This window comes from Micropterus salmoides, unplaced genomic scaffold, assembly GCF_014851395.1.
Source record: "Micropterus salmoides isolate LMB-PRFRI ecotype aquatic unplaced genomic scaffold, ASM1485139v1 Ms_hic_scaffold_19, whole genome shotgun sequence".
NCBI lineage: Eukaryota > Metazoa > Chordata > Actinopteri > Centrarchiformes > Centrarchidae > Micropterus > Micropterus salmoides.
This window is the reverse complement of record NW_024041039.1, coordinates 7,984-34,582: the sequence shown is the minus strand read 5'-3', so window position 1 is coordinate 34,582 and position 26,599 is coordinate 7,984. Positions and strand designations below refer to the sequence as shown.

At 47.5% G+C, this 26,599-nt stretch overlaps 1 protein-coding gene, 1 long non-coding RNA gene, 1 other non-coding gene and 1 pseudogene across 5 annotated transcripts; 2 read left to right on the top strand and 2 right to left on the bottom strand.

Annotated features, from left to right (window-relative positions):
* The window catches only part of LOC119910031, a 33,727-nt pseudogene extending 27,551 nt beyond the window's left edge, over positions 1 to 6,176 (bottom strand).
* Positions 6,177 to 13,422: 7,246 nt separating this feature from the next.
* Positions 13,423 to 20,090, bottom strand: LOC119910535. 3 transcript variants are annotated; one of them, XR_005445640.1, is made up of 4 exons: positions 19,955 to 20,090; positions 16,821 to 17,289; positions 16,167 to 16,401; positions 13,423 to 15,794 (listed from the first exon to the last, which is right to left on the bottom strand). It is a non-coding gene; the product is annotated as an uncharacterized LOC119910535 (long non-coding RNA). The 3 variants fall into 3 exon arrangements; XR_005445641.1 differs by having other exon boundaries at positions 16,821 to 17,286; positions 19,955 to 20,083; XR_005445642.1 differs by having other exon boundaries at positions 16,821 to 17,321; positions 19,955 to 20,069.
* Positions 20,091 to 20,219: 129 nt separating this feature from the next.
* LOC119910533 (H/ACA ribonucleoprotein complex subunit DKC1-like) lies at positions 20,220 to 25,488 on the top strand. The gene is made up of 15 exons (XM_038729192.1): positions 20,220 to 20,367; positions 21,318 to 21,367; positions 21,442 to 21,528; positions 21,948 to 22,039; positions 22,146 to 22,330; positions 22,483 to 22,547; positions 22,757 to 22,883; positions 22,983 to 23,113; positions 23,340 to 23,483; positions 23,568 to 23,688; positions 23,881 to 23,999; positions 24,079 to 24,182; positions 24,445 to 24,487; positions 24,910 to 25,089; positions 25,211 to 25,488. Exons 1-15 carry the CDS (start codon positions 20,349 to 20,351, stop codon positions 25,271 to 25,273), a joined length of 1,530 nt encoding a protein of 509 aa, XP_038585120.1. The 5' UTR covers positions 20,220 to 20,348; the 3' UTR covers positions 25,274 to 25,488.
* On the top strand, positions 23,728 to 23,803 carry LOC119911075. Its single transcript, XR_005445774.1, has one exon. It is a non-coding gene; the product is annotated as a small nucleolar RNA SNORD83 (small nucleolar RNA).
* Positions 25,489 to 26,599: the final 1,111 nt, after the last annotated feature.

Sequence of the window (26,599 nt, the reverse complement as noted above, 5' to 3'; positions counted from 1 at the left end):
GTCCGCCAGACGGCAGCGACGAGTCCGCCAACGAGTCCGCCAGACGGCAGCGACGAGTCCGCCAGACGGCAGCGACGAGTCCGCCAACGAGTCCGCCAGACGGCAGCGACGAGTCCGCCAACGAGTCCGCCAGACGGCAGCGACGAGTCCGCCAACGAGTCCGCCAGACGGCAGCGACGAGTCCGCCAGACGGCAGCGACGAGTCCGCCAACGAGTCTGCCAGACGCATGACACATGCGCAGTCGAAGTATAACCGGTCGGGGAAAACGCTTTTTAAACCTTATATTAATTGGGGCGGCGTCAGATGTTCCTGCTGATTCTGTTCATGTAGTTTTTATGTCCCGGTAACCAATGAAAGAGCAGCTCTGGTGTTGCCAAGATGGCGGCCGAGTGGCGGGAGTTGCCTAGAAGGACTTTGAGGAGAGAGGTTTCTGACATAAAATATGATAATCTCTTTAAGTGTGTCAAAGATTCTTAATCTCCTCCATCAGCTGAGTCACCGCTGCAGCCCCACCCGTTGATAAACTAACTTCCTGTTACCTGCATGCACCTGGCCCTTTCACTCAACACAGCGGCTTCGCCTCAGTGTGTTTTCAGGATCAATAAGGTGTGATGTAATGTTTCTGTTGTTCCTCTGACCTTTTTCTTTCCGTCCAGGAATCTTAGCGTCAAGCCGATTAAGCAGCCGTCGCTCGCTGATCTGAGGTCAGTTTCTCAGGCTGTTCAAACGCTCTCAGAGAAAAGACTCCTGATCCCACGTCAGCCACTAAAGGCCTCTGAGCCGCTGGATTCTTCAGGGTCAAACTGATCCGAGAGTAAAACTGCTGTTTTCTATCCACACTGACCGGATATTTGTAGATAATTATAATACATAACTACAGGAGGTACTTCACCCTGAACCGACTGTGGTACAAATACAGCTTTAAAACTTCAAACACGAAGACAGACTGTCGGGTTTCAGTAAAAATGTTCTTCTAGCTTTCAGAAGTTTAAAACATGTCAACATTTACTTCAATCTGTCCGTCAGAGAAAGAGGGAACGAGATAAAGGAGGAGGGAGAGACGAAGAAGGAGCAAAAGAATTAAGAGAATAAGAAAGAGGAGAGGAGCTCACTCAGCACTGTGACCCCCACCAGACTTCATGATGTTTTGAACCGTTTTAAGTTTGATTGATTTTAATTGATCTGCTTCACTGTGACCTTCTGCAGGCTCAGGTGCCACACCCACTTTAGAATTATTTATTTATTTATTTTTAACACACATCTGCATTAATGACCTGTTGTGTTTAAATATTACACACATTATAACACAAATCTGTGATGTGAGCAGTTTGACCGATCTGGCCTAGACTGATTCTCTCCTACTGGCACCGATCGATCGGATGATTGATTGATATGAACCTGTGGTAGGTCTCCCAGTGCTGCTCTCCCAGCGTGATGAACATCTGGTCGGTGCTGTAGAGTTTCTCTCCGTCCTTCATCCACACGATGTCCGGCTCTGTCACTCCCTGAACCGCACAGCCCAGCCTCGCCGCGTTCCCCTGAGACACCGTCTGATTGGCCGGATGCTTCGTGAACAAAACACCTGCAGGAAAGGAGAGAGACCGAGAGATGAGAGGAGAGGAGGAAGACAATCACACACAGTAGGTTTGAACTGAATTTCCAGACAGAAAATAAACCGTGACCTGTTGCTGCTGTGAGAACATGAGCTCATTGGCTGATGGAGCAGAGGTGGGCGACTTAAACCTGCATCCTCTCTAACAGCCAGCAGGGGGGGCGACTTAAACCTGCATCCTCTCTAACAGCCAGCAGGGGGGCGACTTAAACCTGCATCCTCTCTAACAGCCAGCAGGGGGGCGACTTAAACCTGCGTCCTCTCTAACAGCCAGCAGGGGGGGCGACTTAAACCTGCGTCCTCTCTAACAGCCAGCAGGGGGCGACTTAAACCTGCGTCCTCTCTAACAGCCAGCAGGGGGGCGACTTAAACCTGCGTCCTCTCTAACAGCCAGCAGGGGGCGACTTAAACCTGCGTCCCCTCTAACAGCCAGCAGGGGGCGACTTAAACCTGCGTCCTCTCTAACAGCCAGCAGGGGGGGCGACTTAAACCTGCGTCCTCTCTAGCAGCCAGCAGGGGGCACAACTTAAACCTGCGTCCTCTCTAGCAGCCAGCAGGGGGCGACTTAAACCTGCGTCCTCTCTAGCAGCCAGCAGGGGGGGGCGACTTAAACCTGCGTCCTCTCTAGCAGCCAGCAGGGGGCGACTTAAACCTGCATCCTCTCTAACAGCCAGCAGGGGGCGACTTAAACATGCGTCCTCTCTAACAGCCAGCAGGGGGCGACTTAAACCTGCATCCTCTCTAACAGCCAGCGGGGCACGACTTAAACCTGCGTCCTCTCTAACAGCCAGCGGGGGGCGACTTAAACCTGCGTCCTCTCTAACAGCCAGCGGGGGGCGACTTAAACCTGCGTCCTCTCTAACAGCCAGCAGGGGGGCGACTTAAACCTGCGTCCTCTCTAGCAGCCAGCAGGGGGCGACTTAAACCTGCGTCCTCTCTAGCAGCCAGCAGGGGGCGACTTAAACCTGCGTCCTCTCTAACAGCCAGCAGGGGGGCGACTTAAACCTGCGTCCTCTCTAACAGCCAGCAGGGGGCGACTTAAACCTGCGTCCTCTTCATTTAGTAAATAATGGTCCCATTTAGAGGAACATAGACCAGGAAGCAGGCGAGGCTTTAGGGCGGGGCTACAAGCTGATTGACAGGTCGCTAGCATGGCGACCTGTCAGTCAGGATAGAGGCGATATCTGTGTTCTAAACACAAAAACCAAAAGTTTGGATGACAGACATAAAGGCAGCAAGCTGTCTAGTCACAGCGTGAAGGCCAGTTTATGCTTCTGGATCGAGTCTGCGCCGTGGAGTCTTCTTTTTCTTCGTCGATGCAGGCTGCTTCAAACAATGTTGACTGAAAGTGAGCGGACCATACTGTTAGTGAAAGTACTGCAGAAACGAGAGACGGCGTCGGAGGAGATGGTAGGTATGACCGTTGAAGAAGAAGGAGGAGGAGGACAAGCTGGAAAATGCGACACTACCGAGCCGACCAATCACAGGTCTTGCGGTCTGCGTCGCTGCAGGCACATTTTAGAGGTGGTGCGGCACAGATGTGTGAGCCACAAATAAATTGGCCTTAACTCTCAGTGTTTGAAATAACACCAGAGCTCCCCTTTCATTTCTCCAGCCTCCTGGTCAGAACTCGCTTTCATCATTTCTTATTTACTCACAGTCCGAGGTGACGGTTTGTGTCCGATAAATATACTGGCTGCAGAGAAGCGGTGAGCAGCGGGGACCAGGACAGGACGACCTAAATGATCAATCAGAACAGTTCCTGATCAGCTTTCCGCCGCAGCGAGAGGACAGCGGGGAAAGAGAGAGATGGCGTCATCGACCTGCAGCTGCTGCACATCACTTCCCTCCACTGATGACATCACCAAACGCTGAGGTCTGAGCGGATGATGTCATCGTTTAGTGAACTCTGACCTCACCATGAAGAGGCAGAGGTGCTGCTACGTGTTCGTACAACAATCTGCGTCCTCACCAGCGATTTAGCTGCGTAGATCAGGGACCGTTGACGTACAGCGGGCATGTGCATGGCGGAGTAAACAGGAAGCAGACCGTCTACTCTGCAGCTGCAGAAGATTTGATGCTAGAAGAGGTGCTAGCAAAGACATCAAGGTCAGCAACGCTTGGAATTTGTCATCCATGTTGCATTCACTGCAGGTAGTCCATGTGGGGTCATGTGATAGGAGCCTGACGAATCAGGCCAATCAGGAAGCCAGACGTCTGCATTTTAAAGTCCTCTGTTTTGCACCCATCAGCTCTAACACGCCGCCCCGGAGTTTAAAACCAAAACGGGGTCGGAAGCGTTTTCACACTTCAACGTTTAAACGTCTGAACGGGAGGCGAAAACGCAGCACAAGGTCTGAGGTTCAAAATAAAGACATAGCAGAGTGGGCGGAGCCTGATTGACACACCAGAAGCTGCCCAGGTGAAACCGCCGGACCAGGTGAGACAAGGCTCACAGAGTCCGTGAGGTCAGATCGTCAGGTGTGCGAGGGCCCTCTGCAGACATTTTGAGACCCTTATGAACCCTTTGCCTGAGTGAATTACCCACAGTTCATAGCATTGTGACATGAAACACGGTGGTGACCAGGGGAAGCCTGGAAGCAAGAGAAAAATCACAGCAAACCGCCTTAAAAGAAGAAGAAGAAAGGTAAACAAACAAGCATGACAGAGCATCGAACTAAGCAGATAGAAGAAGATCAGCTTCTTACTTCTTGTACTTTTTGCTTAACGAGGCTGTTTGACCAGCAGCGGTGATTTTTCACAGATCTAGATAATCCTGACCTCTCGTCCACCCTGCAGGGCGGGACCTTTAAACCTTCAGCGCCTCATTGGCACAAAGAAAGTAAACAACTTAAAAAAAATAAATCCCAACCCCACAAAAGTGTGCAACATGTTTCAGCGTCACCAAAGTAATGTGCTGAAGTCCCAGAGTTCCGCCCCGTTCCTATTTACAGCACTTTGAGCCTCTTGCACTCAAACACTCACTAGGTGACGTCAGTTAACTCTGTGAGGGTTCAGGGATCAGGGTTCAGGGTTTAGGGGGGACACTGAGGTTGGGCCAGTTTATCTTAATGCCTAGTAACTGTGAGCAGCTCCTCCGTTTCCTGTGTGCATTGCATTGTGGGACAGCGGCGCCCATCAACAGCTCCTCAGTGTTGTTAGTCTGCAGACACGCTGAGCTGCAGCTGCTCTCTCACAAACCGCCTCACAGCTCCTTCACACTGATGTTTTCTTCCTTTTTCTACAAATCTGTGTCAGGTCAGCATCATGTGACCTCTGACCTCCTGCTGCAGGTGGGTCCTTGCTGATCCAGGGGCTTTAAATTGTCCCTTTCAGCTGATTTCAATACAGATTTATATTTTTATTATTGCAGTTCCACTTTGCCCCACTGGTTCTACACTAAATTCAGTGTGTCGTTATTTTCCTGCTGAATTCTTTCCCTTGTGCTGCAAAGACTGGAGGCGATCTCTCCACGGTAGAGTTTATGGGTTTTGTCTTATCTAAAAATGAGTTCTGATTCGTGCCGTCAAAGGTCGCAGTGATGTGGGAGTCCTACAAAGATAAACAGTTTCACTGCAGAGCCGGTGTGATAATGAAAGGCTGTCTGCAGCTCACATTCCCTCACGTTCCCTCGGTAACCATCGTGAACCCGCACCCGCCCAGTGGGTGATGTTTTTAACTGTGCTGCGAGTTCTCACGCCAAACTCCATTCGAAAATTGTGAAAATCAAAATACATTTGCTTATTAGCTTGTTTCTATACAGACAGGCACAGATATTTGGCGTCTTTGATTCCGCACGAGTCTCCTGGTTAATTCGGCATACATACAAGAACCCATAAGCAACTTAGTTCAATTAGAGTTTGAGGTTGTTGTGATTCAGACTGCCCCTCTGACCGCATTAAGATGAAAGGAAACAACAGGCACAACTTTATAAAAGATGCTAATTACTTCGGATAAAGTGCTGCTTGCTGTGCTGGGTGCATGCCGAGTGGACTAGAGGCTCGCTTAGATTAATTTAAGTTCTTTAGGTGAGTTTTATCAGAGGTGAATATTTGCCGAAAAGTTACAAAACCTTAAAATATAACTCTTCCAAATGGAGTTCGGCCTCGTGAAAAAGTTGCCTCTTCACCAAAAACACAGAGGCATATTTCAGCAGATAGATGAGCTCACACTCACCGTCTCCACAGGTGCCTTCATGACTCCAGAGGAAAAACAGAAGGATCCACAGAACCAGCTTCATCTTCTCATTGTTCCCGTCGTTTCAACAGTCGTTCACGTTAACTGGGTGGCTCGGCACGGCACGGCTCGGCTCTGCTCACACTCCCTCACTGAGGACTCATTCCCAGCTGGACAAACAGGATTTGCACCGGAGAAAAGTGCGCGGTGGGGGTGAAACGGCTCGAGGCTCGGTCTCAGTGGAGAGAATCGAACCAGCCGGCACGAGTGATGCGTTTGATCCCCGCGTGAGAGGACGCCGCAGAAAGTTCATGGAAGTTTGTTTAAACCGCAAACACTCGCACGCATTCCGCCGCAGACGTCAAGTTAGACACGTTCAAACGCGACCACACCGGAAATGAAGCGGAATCACCTCCAAAATAAAAATGAAGTTGTTCTAAAACAGTTTAACTTTTTAAATTTAATTTATTTTACGTTTATATGTTTAATGTCTTATAATCTAATACTAGTCTAATACTTTATTGTCACATACATGTTGCGAAATTCATCCCCTGCATTTAACCCATCCCAGCGGGAGCAGCGCCTGGGACCAGCTCCAGATCTTTACCGGAACCTGACATGTTTGGATGGTGGGGGAAACCGGAGCACCCGGGGAGAACCCACACAGACACTGGGAGAACCCACACAGACCCGGGGAGAACCCACGCAGACACGGGGAGAACCCACGCAGACACGGGGAGAACCCACGCAGTCACTGGGAGAACCCACGCAGTCACTGGGAGAACCCACGCAGACCCGGGGAGAACCCACGCAGTCACTGGGAGAACCCACGCAGACACGGGGAGAACCCACGCAGTCACTGGGAGAACCCACGCAGTCACTGGGAGAACCCACGCAGACACGGGGAGAACCCACGCAGTCACTGGGAGAACCCACGCAGTCACTGGGAGAACCCACGCAGACCCGGGGAGAACCCACGCAGTCACTGGGAGAACCCACGCAGACCCGGGGAGAACCCACACAGACACTGGGAGAACCCACACAGACCCGGGGAGAACCCACGCAGTCACTGGGAGAACCCACGCAGTCACTGGGAGAACCCACGCAGTCACTGGGAGAACCCACACAGACACTGGGAGAACCCACGCAGACACTGGGAGAACCCACGCAGTCACTGGGAGAACCCACGCAGTCACTGGGAGAACCCACTCAGACCCGGGGAGAACCCACGCAGTCACTGGGAGAACCCACGCAGACACGGGAGAACCCACGCAGTCACTGGGAGAACCCACGCAGTCACTGGGAGAACCCACGCAGACACGGGGAGAACCCACGCAGTCACTGGGAGAACCCACGCAGACCCGGGGAGAACCCACACAGTCACTGGGAGAACCCACGCAGACCCGGGGAGAACCCACACAGACACTGGGAGAACCCACGCAGTCACTGGGAGAACCCACGCAGACACGGGGAGAACCCACGCAGTCACTGGGAGAACCCACGCAGACACGGGGAGAACCCACGCAGACACTGGGAGAACCCACGCAGACACGGGGAGAACCCACGCAGTCACTGGGAGAACCCACGCAGACACGGGGAGAACCCACGCAGTCACTGGGAGAACCCACGCAGACATGGGGAGAACCCACGCAGACACTGGGAGAACCCACGCAGACACGGGGAGAACCCACGCAGTCACTGGGAGAACCCACGCAGACACTGGGAGAACCCACGCAGACACGGGGAGAACCCACGCAGACACTGGGAGAACCTACGCAGACACTGGGAGAACCCAAAATCATCATTTATTTCAATAGCTTCCATGTCACGTGATCCAAAGACATCAAACCAATGCCGAACTGTAGAGCTACACTGTGCAAATCAGACACACCTCTTCATTTTAGATTTGAGTACTTGTTTTATTTTATATTAATATTTATTAATATTTTATGGAAGAAAATGAAAAAATTTTTCAATAGCTTCCATTTCATGGACTCCAAACCAATTTTGTCTGACATCATCTGAATTGTAAGTCGCTTTGGATAAAAGCGTCAGCTAAATGAATAAATCTATGTTCATTTATTTTATTCTTCAACAGCGCAGTAGGCATCACATAAAATATGTTTATAAGCAAATCATGCCTTCTATTTTTTGTCAGAATAAGCCATGATTGACAAAGAAACTTGAAAGCCTTCCCTTCACAGTGTATCTGAGTAGTCCGGTGGTGGAGGTCTTGCTCTTGCTCCGGATCCAGAGATTGATGGACAAAACGCTGCTCACAGCATGTTAACAAAAAGGGGGCCAAACTTAACACATAAGTTTTCTGAACAAGTGTGCAGCACATCACTGAGTCTCTTAGCTGATGGAGCCGCACATTGCACTGACAACGGTAGCAATTGCAAAAAATAGCTGGCAGCTCTCACATGCATTTTCTTAAGGAAATGCCTATTCTAATTTCTAATAGTGTCCCTCAAAGTGCTGACCACAGACTCCACACCTGTTATTGAGAGAAAGTCTGACCACTCAGTGTTCACCTGATCAACATTCAGGGCCACAGTGCTGACTGTGTAGGTGCGGGCATACTGTACTGGCTGAGGCCCAGGAGGTCTTCTGGCTGGCAGCTTTTCTGCACAGTTAGCTTCAGCTTTTAAAGGTTTTCCTCATCTAGGCCTGTGTGTGTTATTTTTGAATAATATATACATAAATGTTTTTACTCATAGGGGAGGAGCTGCTCTCATAAAACATAGGAGGGAAGAACTGCTTGTTCAGGTCAAAGTTCAACTGAATAGCCAAAGTAGTCTTTTTTGGAATTTGAACTTTGTTTTTTGTTGTTTGTTAGCATACAGTTAATACAGTACAATATCAGCCAGAAGATTTTAAATATGGCCTCAGAGGCCTGACTGACGTCCTGAGAAGACATTCTCAGTGTTGACAACCTGTTTTTAATAATGTAATTATGCTTTTGGACTTTCTTTTGAGGACCTCGTAAAATGTTCTTACCTCATTCACAGTCAATGATCTGCAGCAATAGATTGTACATTCAGTGCCTTTGAAAGCATGTCTGTGTTATGTATGTTGGATAAATGTTGTATGGAAAGACTTGTGTGGATTCTCTTCACTTGCATGACACAATGGGAGTGTTATATGTTATACACACTGGAATGTGTACAGAGAAGAAAGATTCACACAGGATATAGCACACTGGTAAATCCTTCTTTTGGCCAGATGGTGACACGAGGACATTTCTGATGTGAGTTTGTTGTCAGAGCTGCTGAGAAGCTGACAGCAGGTTAGAACAGAAGGGCGTGCAGGTTTAACTCTGGGCTGAGGGTGAATGATGAACATGATAACTAGGCTGCAAATAAAACATAAATATCACAAACCAAATGAAACGAACAACATTAAATCCATCTATATCAGTAATCTGGATTCAAAACGTTTAATAAAGACACAGTACAGGCCTTCAGTTAAATCCTGCCACCTGCTGGTAGAAAGGGGGAACAGCTTGGTTCATTACGGTGGAAACCACGTTAAATATGAATTTAATATTAAAATATAGCGCTGACAGTAACAACTCAGCACACACAATAAGTTCTAAGGTTAACCTACCAACTGTACCGCACCAAACAATGCGCTTAAAAAAACGTGACTCTTGCTGCCCCAAAATATCACAAATATTGCTTTTAGGGGAGCTGATGTCTTGTTAAGGTGAGCTAAGCTCCCCCTGGCTCCCCCCTAGTTTGCACCATGCCTACAACTCGTGCTCACTCCCCGACCTGTCACGCACGGACCCGTGGTCAAAGCCTATCAGCGTTTGTAACGCACTGGGGATCCCGATAGCGTCATAGGTCAACGCAGTGGGGGAAGCCCTGAAGCTCAGTTTGTGACAGTAAAGGCAGGTGGACATGAGAAGCTCTTTAACAGAAAAGACTGAGTGAGAACATGGTTGGGGTGAAAGGAGGGCCAGGACCTTTGAATCAGTGTATCCTGTGAAACAAAAAGTCAACTTTAGGCTAAATATTTTTATATTAAATTTTATATAAAGCTATTTCTTTTCAGGTCGCCTCTCATATCAACTGTGGCCAATATGATTGTAGAAGTGAGCGCTATATTACAGAGCCTCAAACACTCAAAATGATCCAGTTTCTAGCTAAAGTACGTCAGCATCAAGGAAGCATTTTGTTTTGGGCTGATCTGAAGCAGCTGCTTACTTGAGCGATATAATAAAATATCCGAATATGTTTATCAAGGTTTTTTTCTCGAGGCTATACGGCCAGGGTGCGACCTCCTCTGCAGCGCCCCGATCCCCCTCCGTTAAATTTAGAATGGGTTGCTGGCTGGATTAAGTCTGATGCTCCTGATTTTACGCATAATCCATGTACTACTGCAGCTGGAGGATGTCCGCAGCGCCGCGCAACTAAATTCTTCCATCTCACAAAGAATAGAAAGCTCAGGTCGAAAGAGTGAAGAGGCTGAACGAAAATTACCCGAACAGAGCTGCAGCCTCCGGTACTGCAGCTGCATAATATTGTCCTGTTTTTCTAACTAAAAACCCACTAATGTTGATGTTCAAGCTCATCTTAATTATTTAATCAGGCACCGCCATCGCATGTATCTGCTGCAGGTTTATCAAGTGTAACACACAAAGCTACTCAAATAGGACGTTTTTCTGTTTCTGTTTCAGAAAAAAAAGGTCTTGGCTTTTTGTTTTTTCCGATTCGACTTTTAAACGAAACAATGAAAGAACGAACCAGACACGGACCCGCGACACTCCACAGTCCAAACTGACGAGTTTGCTTCAATTTGTTGATTTTCAGATTTCAAGTTATTGTGCAACTATTATTCCCGTACCTTTATGGCCAAGGTACGTTTTGACAGTTTGTTGTTTTGGTATAATTAACAAAGGCAGAAACCAGAAACGGGTCGTTTTTCCGTTTTTTCAATTTTGGGCCCAAAGCGCAAAAAAACAACATTCAGTTTGATTTTTCGTTTTTTTGTTTTTTAATCAAAACCAAAAAACCAAATTTAGCACAGTGTGTCGTTTTCCTTTCTTACTGACAAAAGAAATTTATTTCTCTATATTTCCTTTCATTGGTGGGTGGGACTTCATCAACCCCCTGCTTCTGATTGGACAGTGAGCTACTCTTCAAAATTAAGGTTCTCCCAGAGAATTTCCATACCTGCTGTGGTTCTCCCTCTTTGCCTTAAGACGATGCAATGTCTCCACAAAAAAACAGTTTATTAGTGAAAACTAATTACATAATGCAATAAATCCCCTTCATGATTCAGAGTTTATGAGAGGTGGCGATTCATCAGTTTGGAGCATGTAGTGGAAGCAGTACTGCCACCAGCATTCCATGTAGAGCATTGCAGTTACAAATAAACAACCAGAAATGTTCTTAATAAGATGATAAGCCTCTCTGTTACAATGCGCCAACAATGAAATTTCACCTTGACGAATTTTTATAGTCGACGTTGTCGATTACTTAAATTCTTTTTGCATTAATTTAATTTTTATATCAGTGACTTCACGTGACAAGATAGAAATTTGTCTACCTTTACTTTTCATCTCTTACATATATCTGGTGTGGCAACCACAACCGGTGTTTATTTCAGTTTGAGTGCAAGCTTCCAAAAATTGTTTGTAATATCCTTCAGTAATTTTTAAAATATTTCCCCATTTTCATGTCCTTTTAAGACACAATGACTCAGCCCATGTTTTCCTCCTGCTGCCGGAGTCTGCTGGGGTGTAAGGCCTGTGTTGGGGAGTGGAGGAACACATCTTTCCAGTGCCTCAAGCCTGTGTATACAGAGGTAGCTGGACTGTCTGCAGCACTAGACTTTTTCAGGTCCCTGCCATAAAGATGACAGCTGTTGCCTTTTACTTGTGTTTTTTTTTACTTGACAGTGACAAATTTTGTCATGGGATGCAGCTGACAAGACTGAGGAATGTTATTAAGCTTATTTCAGTCATAGTCTCGTCAGCTGCACCTAGTACTCCCCCTCTCACGCACATTCAGGCCCATATGACCATTTATTATGTGTATCTGTTTAAGTGAAAATGGTTAAGATGAATAGTTTCTGTTCAGAATTTGGGATGAGGGATGTTAGTAAGCTTATTTCCCTCACAGTCTTGTCATCTGCTCAAAATATTTTATCTTTTATTTTTGAATATAATAAAATTCTTTCAAAATTTCTGTTTATGTGGTTTATTTTCAAAACTATTATATTCTAATTGTTAAAGAGTAGGTGAAAGTGGGTGTTGTCATGCTTTTCAGTTGTTTTAATGACTGCAAACAATACATTGATGTTAAAATACTAAATGAAACACCTCAAATCTTTTGCACATATATCCTATCTTCATTAGATTGTCATAGTTATGGAAATCAGATGTTTTAAAAGTAATTGGTGACTCTTAAAAGACATAAAAGGTACATCTGCAAAGAAATAGTAAACACATATCTCCGGCAATGTTTGGCCTCCGCTGTGGATTTGATGCTGCCCACAGCTTCTTCGTCTCCAGATGATGGTAAGGGCATCCTGGGTGTGTTCACGGTCCTCAAGACGTTATGCAGGACACAGGTAACCTTCAGATAACCGCCCGTTGACAGGGCTGATCCCTATCACCAAGCTTTCCAAAAGAACTTAGCCACTTGACAAATACTGAAAAAGATGGTGAAATACAGGCACTGAAAATGTTACACTTTCCTTTTGTACTCAACTTTGATATCCTGAAATGTAAACAAACTAAGGCAAAGGTTTCCACATCATAGGTCAAAGTAGAACGTCAAGGCACACCAACTCATATAATTGTAACTCATTTAATTATTTTAATAATCATAGCCTATATTTAGCAAATAATTGACTACACACGTGTGTTTAGCAAACTAAGATATTACAGTAGGCTACCTTGGTTGAGTAAGTAAGTATGCTGAAATGTCTCAATCTGAGTTCATTGTTAATTGGTTTATTACAGGCCTATGTACCTTGATATGACATAGCATATGAAACCAGGTGCAATAAAAAAAAAGTTTGGAAACTGACTTGGAACCTCCCAGGAAGTCACCTTATTTAAGCTTATGCAACATCTGAGTGATGTGATCAAATATGATCTCCTCTGCTGAGTCAAAATAGCTACACTTCAGCTTGATGAACTGCCCGTTTCCAAATGCAATGTGAGAGTGCGTTGTGATGATAGAGAACCCAAATGCCAGTGCGCCACGGTTCAGGTCCTCCCAGGGTGCGAACTACGGGGGCGCTTAGCTCTTTATACAGTAAGACATGAGACGCTGTCTCCTCTATGAACCGTCTGGATTGTCACTGCGCTGCGTTTCTATAAACTATGAACCGGTTGTGGGTCACATCTCCCAGAGAGGCTGCTGTCGGTCAATTTAAACGTCATGTGCGCAAGTCACAACAAATATAGTGGGATATTTGAGCAGCAAAAAATACAAAGGCTGAAGTCATTAACTTGACATGACAGGGCAGAGGAAATTGCAGAGGAACTAGAATTCAACTTTTAGCTTCTGAAATAATTTCGATGCTCTGATGGCGCTCAGGACTGATCAGGAGGACGCTGCTTTACTCCAAACAGTTTCTCTGGATGAACCTGGACTGTGTGTGAGAGGTTTTAACCGACGCAGTTGTCATTTTTACACCAAACGCCCGTGTTGTTTAAATAGCAGATTGTGGCCCATGGGAGTGTTAAAATAAGATGTGGTCACTCAGGCAAATTGTTGGCGCATTCCTATTGTGAAGCAACGGAAAGCGACTGTACCATTGACCAAACGGCAAGTCAGCGGCGCAGTATTTCACTGTTTGTTTTTTGCTATTTTAACTCCACTTTACGCACGAGGCACAGCAACAATAATAATATTAAAATCTCCCGAGAAGTGACAGGATCGGTCAGGATCTAATGTTAATTGATGTTCTGAGTTCTTCTCGCACACAGTCCAGTGAAACTGGAGTAACGCAGCGTCCTCCTGATCGATCCTGAGCCCCTCAGAGCGTCTCAATTATTTCAGAAGCTAAAAGTTGATTGCTCTGCCTTCTGGAGAGTTTCCTCTGTCCTGTTATGTCAAGTTTATAATTTTTTTGCTTCTTGAATGCCCCACGATATTTGTTGCGACTTTTTTGCGCACATGGAAACGTTTTAAATGACTGATAGCAGCCTCTCTGATCATGAAAGTAAATCATTAAACACTCCTTCCGCAACAAAACACAAAATAATTAAACCACTGCAGGGGAGAGATGTGACCCCCCGACCGGTTCATCATAGTTTCTAATAACGCAGCGCAGTGAGGATCCAGACGCTTCATAGAGGAGACAGCGTCTGTCTGTCTGTCTGGTCCCAGACTCCAGTCTGCTTCACTGATGAACACAGAGCTGCAGAGGAACATCTGGCTTCATGAGACAGTTTTTAGATCGCTGTTAATCTGCTGTTCAATCAGTCACTGGATGTTTTTATACTGCGCCATTCATCCGCTATCATGACAGCAATGCGCCAAAGTGCAAGCGCACGCAAATCTTGGTTTGTTGCATGTTGCGCCCAAAACACGCCACGCACTTAGATCGTTCAAACTGGGCCCTGTGACTTCTTCCTCGCAGCGGAGGAGATATTTGATCACATTTTACAGTTGATGTTGGAACAGCTTCAATAACAGGAGCCTGGGAACTTGTTGATCGGACCTGGTTCCAAATCAAGGCGCACATCTCAGTAAACGGGTGTTACGACCCGCGAGGTCTGTGTTTGCGTTACTGTGGGTGTGTCTGTCTCTCTCTTGCAGGTGTGTACCTGTACCCGCTGAGTGTGACGTGGGGTGGAGCTCACAGCTGGGGCCGATCAGTGGGCCACATAAGCAGAGCCGGTGGAGCGCTCTCGAACGTGACGTCTCACTTCTCACTCATCCACTCACCCTTCCTTGGGCTCGCATTAGTCTGTGTGATCTACTGTGTGATCTACTGTGTGATCTACTTCGTGACTTGTAGGACGTGACCGGCGGGTGCCGCTGGCAACTTCTCCTCGCGTCGTGAGGTCGGTGACTCCGTGGAGGCGGCATTCCCGCTCAGTGGAAGCCGCTGTGCGGAGCGACGTGTGCGCTTCCCCAGCGCGGAGGGAGCCGCGGAGTCTGTGTGGCCTATTGTGTCGCATCCTGTGTTGTTTAGTTGTTGATACGTTGTTTGTTGATTAAAGCCTTTTTCTTTTGATTAAGAATAAATACATTAACTTGGCGCATGTTTTGAGTCATCCTTGGTTTTTCCCACCCGGTTATTTATCTAACTGCAAATTTAGTGAAAGCAGAACTGAGCTTAATAATAAAATATGATATAATTATTTAGTCTTATTGGGTTGCATCTGCCATCAAGGCTTTTTATTTAAAAAAAAAAAATCACATCAGGTACCGGTATTGATGGGTAGAGGCTACTTGTGCTAAATGATAATCTATGGCTACAAAGGTGCAAAGCCCCTTTTTTTACTCAGAAATTTGTTCAAATGTCAGCAGTCTTGAGTATAAAACTAACTAGACCATCTCAGGTGTGATGAGTCTTTAAACACAGCAGGATGAACTCCAGTGGAGCTCCAGGTGATCACAGCTGAGGGAGGTGCAGGGCAGCACCTGCTGGTCATTTTCTGTAAATCCTTTTGGTGTGCTTGCTGTTGGTTCGATGCCATCGATCTTTATAATATTGAGAACACTTTACTGTTCACAGCATTTACTAATTATATTTTTGCATTAAAAAATAATGCAAAAATATGATTACGCTCATTTTAATGAACAACTGTAACCAATCTAGCCTATGAACATCAGTGTGTGTGCGTCTGCGTGAGGCTCCAGCTGCTGACGGGCATCCCTCGTGGTCCACTCCATCGTAGGATGAGTGGAAGTTCTTGGGCAAAACCTTCAGTTCTCGGGGCTGTTTGAACTTCAGCTCTTTAACTGGCTGGCTGGATGTGCACATTGGGGCTGCTGTGGTGATACTCTTCTTTTAAGACATGGGACAGATCTAGTGGATAGTTGGATGGAAGAATTTAAATAGATTACAAAATATGTCTCCTCTTTAACTTAGGTAAATGTTCCAACACCACACTGTAGAAATATTCTGTATGTCAAAATTCCTACATTCAAATGATGAAAAGTAAAGCTAATTCTGAATACTTTATATTTTGCTGTGTGACTTCATCTGTGAAAATACATCATGTTTTTAATTTATAATCTGCAGAGTAACTAGTAACTAAAGCCGTCAAAATAAAGGTAGTGGAGTAGTACCTCAAAAAGAAGAGTAATTGGGCGCATGTACTTATTTACTTTTCACAGCTGATTTCTATTGACATAGAAGGCAATATTTGTGCAAGAATGTATACGTCTGACAAAATACCTGATTGTTTGGAGGTCATGCAACGTTGGATCCCCGGCTTTTTCTCCAGTTCCCCATCTGGCTGAAGTCCTTGAAGATACGTAGCTCACACGGTATGGCCTGGAACTGGAGTGAGCGCCACCGAGGTCTTCTCACCTGCATCTTCTTTGTCCTTCTGCTTCGCAGCCTTTGTGTCCCATGAAGCTGCTTCGATGTTTCCAGGCTTGAATGAACAGTAGGCATCGCGCTGGTCTTTCTTTAAGTGAAAGGGAGATATATTTAAGTAACTGAAAATGTTTGAGCAAACTTACATTGACAGAGGCTGTTTGCAAGAAGGCTTATACTCAGTGTGCAGGTGACTGATGGACTTGAATACAAGCTACAGGTACACCTTTCGATGAAGAGGACCTACAGAAGTGCGACTGAACTTTCCAAAGGTCCAGAAGGAAGATCTTATGGAAGGCCTGCAGAAAGCACTGTGGCCTCACAGCAAGAAGGTCTCATATTCAAACCCGTCCTCCCAGACACAGGTCTGGGAGGACGGGTTTGCTCCAGGTTTCCACACCATCAAAAACATCTTAGATTAGGCTCTTGAGGTTATTTTTGATTAACAAAAATTTTGATTTGTTAAATGCAGAGAATAAATTTCACCATGTGTATGTGACAATAAAGTACCTTTTCCTTCCGTTCCTGTCCTCAGTCTTCTCATGACTTTCTCCTGTTCTTCCTGTCCCACTTCTAAAAACACCACTGCTTTATGCCTGATGTTGACAGGAACAAGTGTTGGCACACTCAGATTCTTCTCCAGTCTACTCCAAGGTGACAAATAATGGATGCGTACCTCCTGGATCCATCTGCTCCCCTCCACCAGAGACTTCACAATCAATTCTCCAGTCCAAATTCCCCCAGAAATACTTAGAAATCTTGTTCTTATTATGTGTCTTGTGCTTTTCTGCAGTAGAGTTTAGTGAACCTTTGGCAGGTTGCAGACTGGCATGCTGTCCCCATTTGTCTTGCCTCCTTCAATCCAGACCCCTCATTCTCCTACTTTTCTGGACGTTCACGTTCCAGGTCTCTGGATTTCCCGTCTTCCATGACCTTCCTGGATGAGCCTCATTGGTTGAAGAGTCCTCCTCAACTCCTTCTTGTGATTAAAAGAAAACAAAAACAGAAATTCTGTGAAAGACAAAAAATATCACTGCAGGACACAAAGGACAAAGCTCTGCACACCATCTCAACAACTCCTAATAAAACTGTATTGAAGGCAATGTTTTGATCTATGAGATCAGATCAAACCATTGCTTTAACAAAGAGTTATTATTTGGAGTCCAATGGTGTGCAGACATTTGTCCTGAATTATTTTAATGCCTACCTTCAGTTACATTGTTTTGGACGTTCTACCTGAGATCTGTTAAGTGACCACTGTTTGGCAGGTTCTTGTCATGTGCTGACCATAAAGAAAAGTTTAAAACCACAATTAACTATATGTTTTTTTCAACTTTCAATCAGAAGCAAAGGTCAGCTTTTAAAATTGATAATTATTATCATGATAATTACTGATGCTGAATGATATTAGACTTTTTTTTTGGCCCTAGCTGATTCTTTCTGAAGAAAAAAAACAAACCTAAAAGTCTTAAACATCTGTTTTTGCACTGTGAGCTGTAAGGTCTTATATAGACAGGTGTGTGGCTTTCCTAATCAAGTCCAATCAGTATAATCAAACACAGCTGGACTCAAATGAAGGTGTAGAACCATCTCAAGGATGATCAGAAGAAATAGACAGCACCTGAGTTAAATATGAGTGTCACGGCAAAGGGTCTGAATACTTATGACCATGTGATATTTCAGTTTTTCTTTTTTAATAAATTTGCAAAATTTCTACATTTCTGTTTTTTTCTGTCAAGATGGGTGCTGAGTGTACATTACTGAGAAATAAAATGAACTTTTTTGATTTTTGGAAAATGGCTGCAATGAAACAAAGAGTGAAAAATTTAAAGGGGTCTGAATACTTTCCGTACCCACTGTAGACCAAAAATCACACACGAGACATAAAAAAGAAAGTTAAAGTTGGAAAAGAAGACGACGAACAACGGAGCAACTGCAACAGTGAAGACACCGGTCAGATTATTACCGGACCGTCTCCGCGAAGACACCAGTCAGATTATTACCGGACCGTCTCCGCGAAGACACCAGTCAGATTATTACCGGACCGTTATTACCGGACCGTCTCCGCGAAGACACCGATGAGATTATTACCGGACCGTCTCCGCGAAGACACCAGTCAGATTATTACCGGACCGTCTCCGCGAAGACACTGGTCAGATTATTACCGGACCGTCTCCGCGAAGACACCGATGAGATTATTACTGGACCGTCTCCGCGAAGACACCGGTCAGATTATTACCGGACCGTCTCCGCGAAGACACCGGTCAGATTATTACCGGACCGTTATTACCGGACCGTCTCCGCGAAGACACCGATCAGATTATTACCGGACCGTCTCCGCGAAGACACTGGTCAGATTATTACCGGACCGTCTCCGCGAAGACACCGATGAGATTATTACCGGACCGTCTCCGCGAAGACACTGGTCAGATTATTACCGGACCGTCTCCGCGAAGACACCGATGAGATTATTACCGGACCGTCTCCGCGAAGACACCGGTCAGATTATTACCGGACCGTCTCCGCGAAGACACCGGTCAGATTATTACCGGACCGTTATTACCGGACCGTCTCCGCGAAGACACCGATCAGATTATTACCGGACCGTCTCCGCGAAGACACCGATGAGATTATTACCGGACCGTCTCCGCGAAGACACCGATGAGATTATTACCGGACCGTCTCCGCGAAGACACCGGTCAGATTATTACCGGACCGTCTCCGCGACGACACCGATGAGATTATTACCGGACCGTCTCCGCGAAGACACAGATCAGATTATTACCGGACCGTCTCCGCGAAGACACCGGTCAGATTATTACCGGACCGTCTCCGCGACGACACCGATCAGATTATTACCGGACCGTCTCCGCGAAGACACCGATCAGATTATTACCGGACCGTCTCCGCGAAGACACCGGTCGGATTATCAGCGGACCGTCTGACTTTAGACCCTGATTTACATTTAAAATAATTTCTTATTTAATCAAATACTTTCAGAACACATTAAGACTAAAAGCTAACATTCAAAAATTCCCTTTTAAAACAGGCTGACCTCCATTCAGAGCTGCAGCGCATGAGAACTACAGCGAGTTCCAATCAGAGCGATTAATCACAGTATGACAGAACCTCGGGCCCCAGAAACAGCTTCATTCATCAGCATGAAGCTGCACATGGAAACATCTGCCACGTTCTTCTTTCTCTGCACACAGCTGTATGATTGTTCTCTGTTCTTCTATTATTCTTATATAACTTGCATCGTTTATTCCATATTCATCTATTTCTGTCAGCTGTGTGTCTGCGCGTAGCACCTCGTCACCAGAGATAATTCCTCGTAGGTGTAAAACACCACTTGGCTCCTCCTCATTAGTTTGATTTAAAGGGTGATCACTGCAGGAAGTGTTTCAGAACCACCTGACAGCTGCTTCCTGTCCACAGAGTCAGAAAGGCTGAACCACAGAGCTCGATGAGCGACCATGTTTGGGTAACGAACGGATATCTAACCATTTTTTTACTTCTGCAAACGACCCGCATGCTTTGATGTCAACAGTAAGAACGAGGTCAGCAGCTTCAGGCTCCGCAGGAGGAAACTCACAACACGTTTCACTGCGCCTGCTTTGGAGGGTTTTACAGCCACCACCTACCTCTCTGCTGATTGGCTGCTGGTGGCGCTCAGTGTGGCGGAGGAGCAGGCTCTTACAGAGAGGGCCCCTTTCTCTGAGGCCCTGTAGATCTGGGTCCCGCAGCTGCTGGTATTTGTCACGTGATCATTTGTGATGATGTGAAGGTTTGAATCTTTGCGTCTGAAGAAACAATATTTAAATGGTGCAGGAAGAGCAAACATCACGTGTTCATCACGTGTGTAAAGTCTAAACCACTTAGGTTCATGTTTCAGGTGTGACTGTGGGAGACACCCCCTGTCACCACCGGAGGGGGGCAGCATCGCGTCTGCAGGCTTCCTCCTGCCGATCAGAAGAAGAAGAGGAGGAGGAAGAGGAGGAGTAGAGGCGCGGTGTGCGCGCAGACGCTCAGTTGAAGATGGCGGACACAGAAGGAGGTGAGTCCACGTTTCTCTGCAAACATCTGAACTTTTTACCTGGTTCTAGAGTGGACCTGGTTCTAGAGTGCGCCGGGTTTTAGTTCACCTGGTTCCGGCTTTAGTGCACCGCGTCTCGTACTGCTGGTTTTTAGTTCTCGTCGCGCGCAGTTCTTGATGTAAAGTCCGGTTTAAAGTTACCGAACTTTGTCCGGTTCCTCCGGTTCCGTGTGACCCTAGTTCTTAATGTGAACCCTGTGTGCGTTAGTTCGTCTCGGTTCGTGCACCCCCCCCCCCCCAGCGGTCTGCTGCTGGAGGACACGTGGGCTCTCTGGACCCGGAGCGGCCTGCTCGCGGCGCCCCGCAGGACACACGTGCGGCTCCGGTTCCGAGTTTCAGGCGAATCCCGAGTTTTACAGAAGTGAAGTATCGATACATCTGATCGGTATCAGGCTCTCTCAGGAGGTCCAAGTGTCACGAGTCTGTTAATGTGGGACCGCGTGTTTCTGGCGGCCTCGGCTAACCTGGACCCCAGAGTCCGGTTCCTGCTAGTGATGACTGAATGGGATCCGTCTCCCGTATCGATCCCAGCTGCTGGATCCAGAGAGACTTGTGGATGAAGGGTGGCCGGTCTGACCCGGCCTAGACCGGCCACCCTTCAGCTCTGTTAGCTCTGCATGTTAGCATGGTGCTAACACCCACGTGCTGTCGGAGAGGCCACGTGCTCCACTCACGTGACTAATCTGAAACTGATCAAAACTGCACTGATGACCTGGACTTAAAAGTATCTCACAGTAAAAGTACACTTAAAGTAAAAGTACTACATGCTAAAGTACTTGTAAAGTATAAATGCATCATGAGGTGAAGCAGGATTTTCATTAAATGGTGAGAAATGTTGTCATGGTTACCCAGAGCTGCTTGTTCTGTGGGGGGGACTGGACCTGACTGAATGTGTTTCCTCGTGTTTGCAGCATCAGTGAAGAAGAAGAAGACGAAGGCGGTCAGCGAGGAGGAAGTGGGGGTGAGTCGGAGTTCACCTGGCTGAGCTTCAGGTGCGTTTGTTCAGACAGGTGACGCCGTGTGTTTGTGCAACAGGAGATCCAGCAGAGCGGAGACTTCTTCATCAAACCAGAGGCCAGAGCCGCCTCGCTGGACACGTCGCAGTGGCCCCTGTTACTGAAGGTGAGACTACGGCACCCTGAAGGGGACAAACATAAATAGCTGAAGTTTAGTCTTTAGCGTGTGAAGTGATGAACCAGTTTATCCATTCTCTGAGCGGCCATCTTGTCGCGGTCTCCGCCTCTGCCCCCGTTCTGGGGGCGGGGCCTCTCCACCGCGGTGCCGGCGTCGTCTCGGCGTTCTGCCGGCCGATGACCGAAACTGCAGAGAGAGTGACTCGACGCGAGCGCCTCCAAGACGACTTGCTGGACTGATCACACGGTGCTGAGACTTATAGCAGATTAGTTTAAAATATCAAACACGGGACGCATCAGTTTCAGAGCACCAAACTGACGGCGCTACCAAAATAAGAGCCTGGCTATGTGATTTCCTGTCTTCATACAGGAAGTGAAATCTGATAACTTTCATTCTGTTTCCTGCAGAATTTTGATAAACTGAACATCCGGACGGCTCATTACACTCCTCTACCGAGCGGCAGCAACCCTCTGAAGAGGAACATCCAGGACTATGTCAGGTACCAGAGTGATGCTAAGCTAACATGCAAACAGCACTGTCAGGTAACCTTCAGCTAATGCTAAGCTAATAATGCTTGAACAGATGTTTTTTCTGCTTCCCGTCAGGACGGGGTTCATCAACCTGGATAAACCGGCGAACCCGTCGTCTCACGAGGTTGTGGCGTGGATCAGGAGGATCCTGCGGGTAGAGAAGACGGGTCACAGCGGGACGCTCGACCCGAAGGTCACCGGGTGTCTGATCGTCTGCGTGGATCGAGCCACGCGATTAGTCAAGTCCCAGCAAAGTGCCGGTACAGTGACCACTTCCTGTTTCTGTATGAATAAACGTCTCCTGCCGGCGTGCGAGCGTAAGGTTCTATAACGAACGTCTCCGCCCGGCCGGCCGGCATGTGAGCACAGTGAAACCCAGCAGCCCCCTCACTACTCTCTCTGTGTGTTGCAGGTAAAGAGTATGTGGGAATCGTTCGGCTGCACAATGCGATAGAGAGCCAACACGCGCTGGCTCGGGTAAGTCTGACCACTTCCTGCTGCTCGGCGCTCGCTGTCACGACTGATCACACGACTTTAATGTTGATGAGATTTTCAAAATAAGAGTTCAGTGATGGTAATGCTACTGCTTCCCTTCAGAATAAAAAAACAAGTTTAAATCAGTGGTCAGATAAATCCTGATTGGATATTTTCTTGATTGGCTGGCTGTCATGTAACCCTCTCTGCAGGCCCTGGAGACGCTGACCGGCGCTCTGTTCCAGCGACCGCCCCTGATCGCCGCCGTCAAACGTCAGCTGAGAGTCCGAACGATCTACGAGAGCAAACTGATCGAATACGACCCCGAGAGGAGGCTGGGTAAGATCACTGATCGGCAGTCACGTATCAAACGACTATTGATTAGGGTCATCAGTGATGTCACAGTGATGTCAGAGGTCACGTGATTCTGTGTTGCAGGCATCTTCTGGGTGAGCTGTGAGGCGGGAACTTACATCCGGACTCTGTGTGTCCACCTGGGTTTGGTCCTGGGGGTCGGAGGTCAGATGCAGGAACTGAGGCGAGTCCGGTCTGGAGTCATGGGAGAGAAGGTCAGCATCACTTCCTGTTCACCTCAGATCCAGAGTGTTGAGTTCAGTCCTGCTGCTCGGTGCCGGTCTGCTAATTAGACTCTGGGACAGGAACGTGCAGCTGAGGCTCCGGACTGCAGGTCTGTGGAGACCGGAGCCTCGCCGCTGCTGACATCATCACCACATGCTCTGACATCATTGCGCGCTCGCTGCTGACATCACCTCATGCTGTGATTGCCTGTTTCAGGACCACATGGTGACGATGCACGACGTGCTGGACGCTCAGTGGCAGTTGGATCACAACAAGGACGAGTCGTACCTGCGGCGAGTAATCTTCCCTCTGGAGAAGCTGCTGGTGTCTCACCGCCGCCTGGTGATGAAGGACAGCGCCGTGAGTCTTCCTCGCCTCAGCCTTCAGCTGGTCCTAATAAACTGGCCGCCGAGTCGCTAAACTCACCTGTTGTTGCATCACCAGGTGAACGCCATCTGTTACGGGGCCAAGATCATGCTGCCGGGCGTCCTCAGGTACGAAGACGGTATCGAGATGAACCAGGACATCGTCGTCATCACAACCAAGGGCGAGGCCATCTGTACAGGTGAGCCGGGGCGCAGAGACCCCGCCCCCCACAGGTGGAGCCACATGATGACCTGAGGTAGTCAGGAGCTCTCGGGCCGTGATGACTTCCTATCTATCACCCTTGTCTGATGGCTTCGCCGGACATCTGCAGATTAAAGGTGACTGGTTTGATGTAAAGATGATTGTTGACGAGGTTGTTGTTGTCCCGCAGCGGTCGCTCTGATGACCACGGCGGTGATCTCCACGTGTGACCACGGCATCGTGGCGAAGATCAAGAGGGTGATCATGGAGAGAGACACGTATCCTCGCAAGTGGGGTCTGGGTCCGAAGGTAGGCCGGAGTTATTGATCGTCCTCCTGTGCGCCGTTTCTTTAAATGTTGCCAGTACTGACGAGTCGTTTGTGATCAGGCGTGTCAGAAGAAGTTGATGATCCAGAAAGGACTCCTCGACAAACACGGGAAGCCCAACGGCAGCACGCCAAGCGACTGGAAGAGCCAGTATGTCGACTACAGGTACGCCTCACCTGAGGGGGGCGGGGTTAGTGGTGATTGACAGGTGCAGACAGTTATCCCTCGCCGAGCTGACGTGCTCTCTGAGGGAGTCACTCTGCTACAGGAACTTTCAGGCTTGAGCTTCTTCACTCAGCTGTTTGCTGAGCTGCAGCTCACCTGAGAACAGTGATGTCATCGGGCTCGCCTGGGAGCGGCGATGTCGGCACTCTGTTGCGTGTTCAGATGAAACATCCTTTAAAATCTTGTTTCTTTTCATTGACAGCGTCTCCAAGGTGACGGAGGAGTCATGTGATGCTTCAGCTAAGGTAAACTCACCTGGTCAGAGGACCAATGAGAAGCGTTTCTTCCCCAGGAGCCTCAGATGGGCTCGATGTGACAATAAAGCTGACATAAATATTCATAAATATCCACAGAGGCTCCTGATTGGATGAATCAGTGAACATTCAGGGCTGCTGACAGTTTAATTTACGCCTAATGTTTAAATTGGTACTCTAGTCAGAGGTGGCCCCTCCCACACCTGAGCGGGCGGCGAGCCGTGGTTCACGTGAACAGTTAGTAACGGAAGCTAATTTTGGCGAGCCGCCGACTCGTCTGTCTCAGTCCAGTGTTCCAGCTAACCTTCATGAGGGGGCGGGCAGAACGCCGCTGTGAGAGCGCTCTTTGTCACAGCGACCACCTTTTCTGATGTCGTGTTGGCTGACTAGTATTTGACCTTTGTGCTCTGCAGAGGAAGCGGGAGGCGGCAGACAGCGACGGCGAAGCTGCGACGCCTGGCACGCCGTCTGCAGAGGACGTGAAGAAAGAGAAGAAGAAGAAAAAGAAAGAGAAGAGGGCAAAACTGGAGGAGGCGGGGCAGGGCGGTGCAGCCACGGAGCCTGAAGAGGAGGGGGCGGAGCCTACCACAGAGGTGAGTTAACTTTGAGTTCAGCGACCAACACGCCGTTCCTTTAAGTATCGATGTTGGCAGATTAAATGAACGATGTGAAACTTTATCGACCGTCTGAGTAACGAGCTGTTGTGTCCTGCAGGTCGAAAGTGCCAAGAAGAAGAAGAAGAAGAAGAAACAGAAAGACAGCGACGCGTCAGAGTAAGGACGCCACATCAGCAGGTGAACAGGAAATGGACTCTACCCAGTGACACCTGTCTGAACGCAAAGCATTCTGGGAGTCTAATAACAATGGACTGCACGGACGCAGAAAGAAGAGGACAGTTTTTGTTTTTTATAAAGATGTTATGTTTTTGCAGCTGTAAATACCTGAACAGGAAGCCGTTTGTAATTTCAAATTAAAAGTCTTTGTTTTCTGTATCTGAGTCTTCATGATCTTATTAAGGCTGCAGAAACATTTATTTTTAGATCTATATTTTTGGTGCATTAAAGTTACATTTTATTTATATAACAGCCGTTACCTCAGAGCGCTTTCAATAAAGACCAGAGGCCTACAGAGTGAACTCAGGGGAACGAACTCCGCCCGCTACACCGGAGTTAAACTACGACCCTTGATCAGATGTTGGTTAGCTGACTCGGTCTTAACCTAATTGGAGGCGCGTTGGCATAAAAGCGACGTGTTCGGCCGCGCAGGTGTTTTTCGGTCCTCAGTAACGGCAAGTGCAGACGGGGGGGGGGGGTGTGTGTGTGTGTGTGTGTTAATACTTGTCCACAGTAACGCCTGGGGCGGTCTTTGTTCCCAATTGTCATCAAGGTCCATGCTGACATTTGGGAATAGTGACCCCCTTATTGTAGGTGATGCCAAATGTCAGAAAATGTTCAGTTCCTCATTTTTTGACACTTGGCATCACTTACAATGGGGGGGGGTCTGTGTTCCCAATTGTCAGGACAAATGTCAAAAAGGGTTAGGGAAGAAAAATTTGAAATGTCGACGCCATCAGCTGCCAGCCAGTCCCGAGCCCTCACTTCTCATTGAGGCCCCCCGGAGTCAAAGTGCCCAGTCGGTGTATCCAGAGCCTCTCCTCACGTCGTCTCTGGGCTGTGGACCACCTGGGATTACATTGGAGGATAAGCGCGGTGAGCTGGGACCAGCCATGCTCAATAAAGTGCTTAACCAGGGGGATGTGTGTGTCTTTTTTCTTTACAATGTTGTACCTGTGTTGTGTGAACCTGGTCAACAAGGTGTTCCCTGTTTCTCCAACGTACTGCATGTTACACTGCCTACATCTAATCAAATAAACACAATTCTTGGAATGAACACTGCCATGCCTATGTGTGGTAAAAACATTATTGTTGTGGGGATTCAGCACCCAGGGGTGGTGCCTAAAAAATTCTCCGTGCCCGATGGGTCTAGAGTCAGTGGGTGGTGCCAGCTTGGCCCTAACTAAAGTGTCCTGCAGGTTTTTGTTTTTTCTGTAGGCAGCAATGAGCCTATGGTTCTGTAACAGCTGAGTAGTAGATGTCAAGTGGT

What these genes read in the sequence shown, in the direction of transcription:
- LOC119910533 (XM_038729192.1), top strand. An exon ending in AACATCCAGGACTATGTCAG is followed by an intron (nt 22,040 to 22,145) that starts GTACCAGAGTGA and finishes GCTTCCCGTCAG; the next exon opens with GACGGGGTTCATCAACCTGG. An exon ending in GGGCGAGGCCATCTGTACAG is followed by an intron (nt 23,689 to 23,880) that starts GTGAGCCGGGGC and finishes GTTGTCCCGCAG; the next exon opens with CGGTCGCTCTGATGACCACG.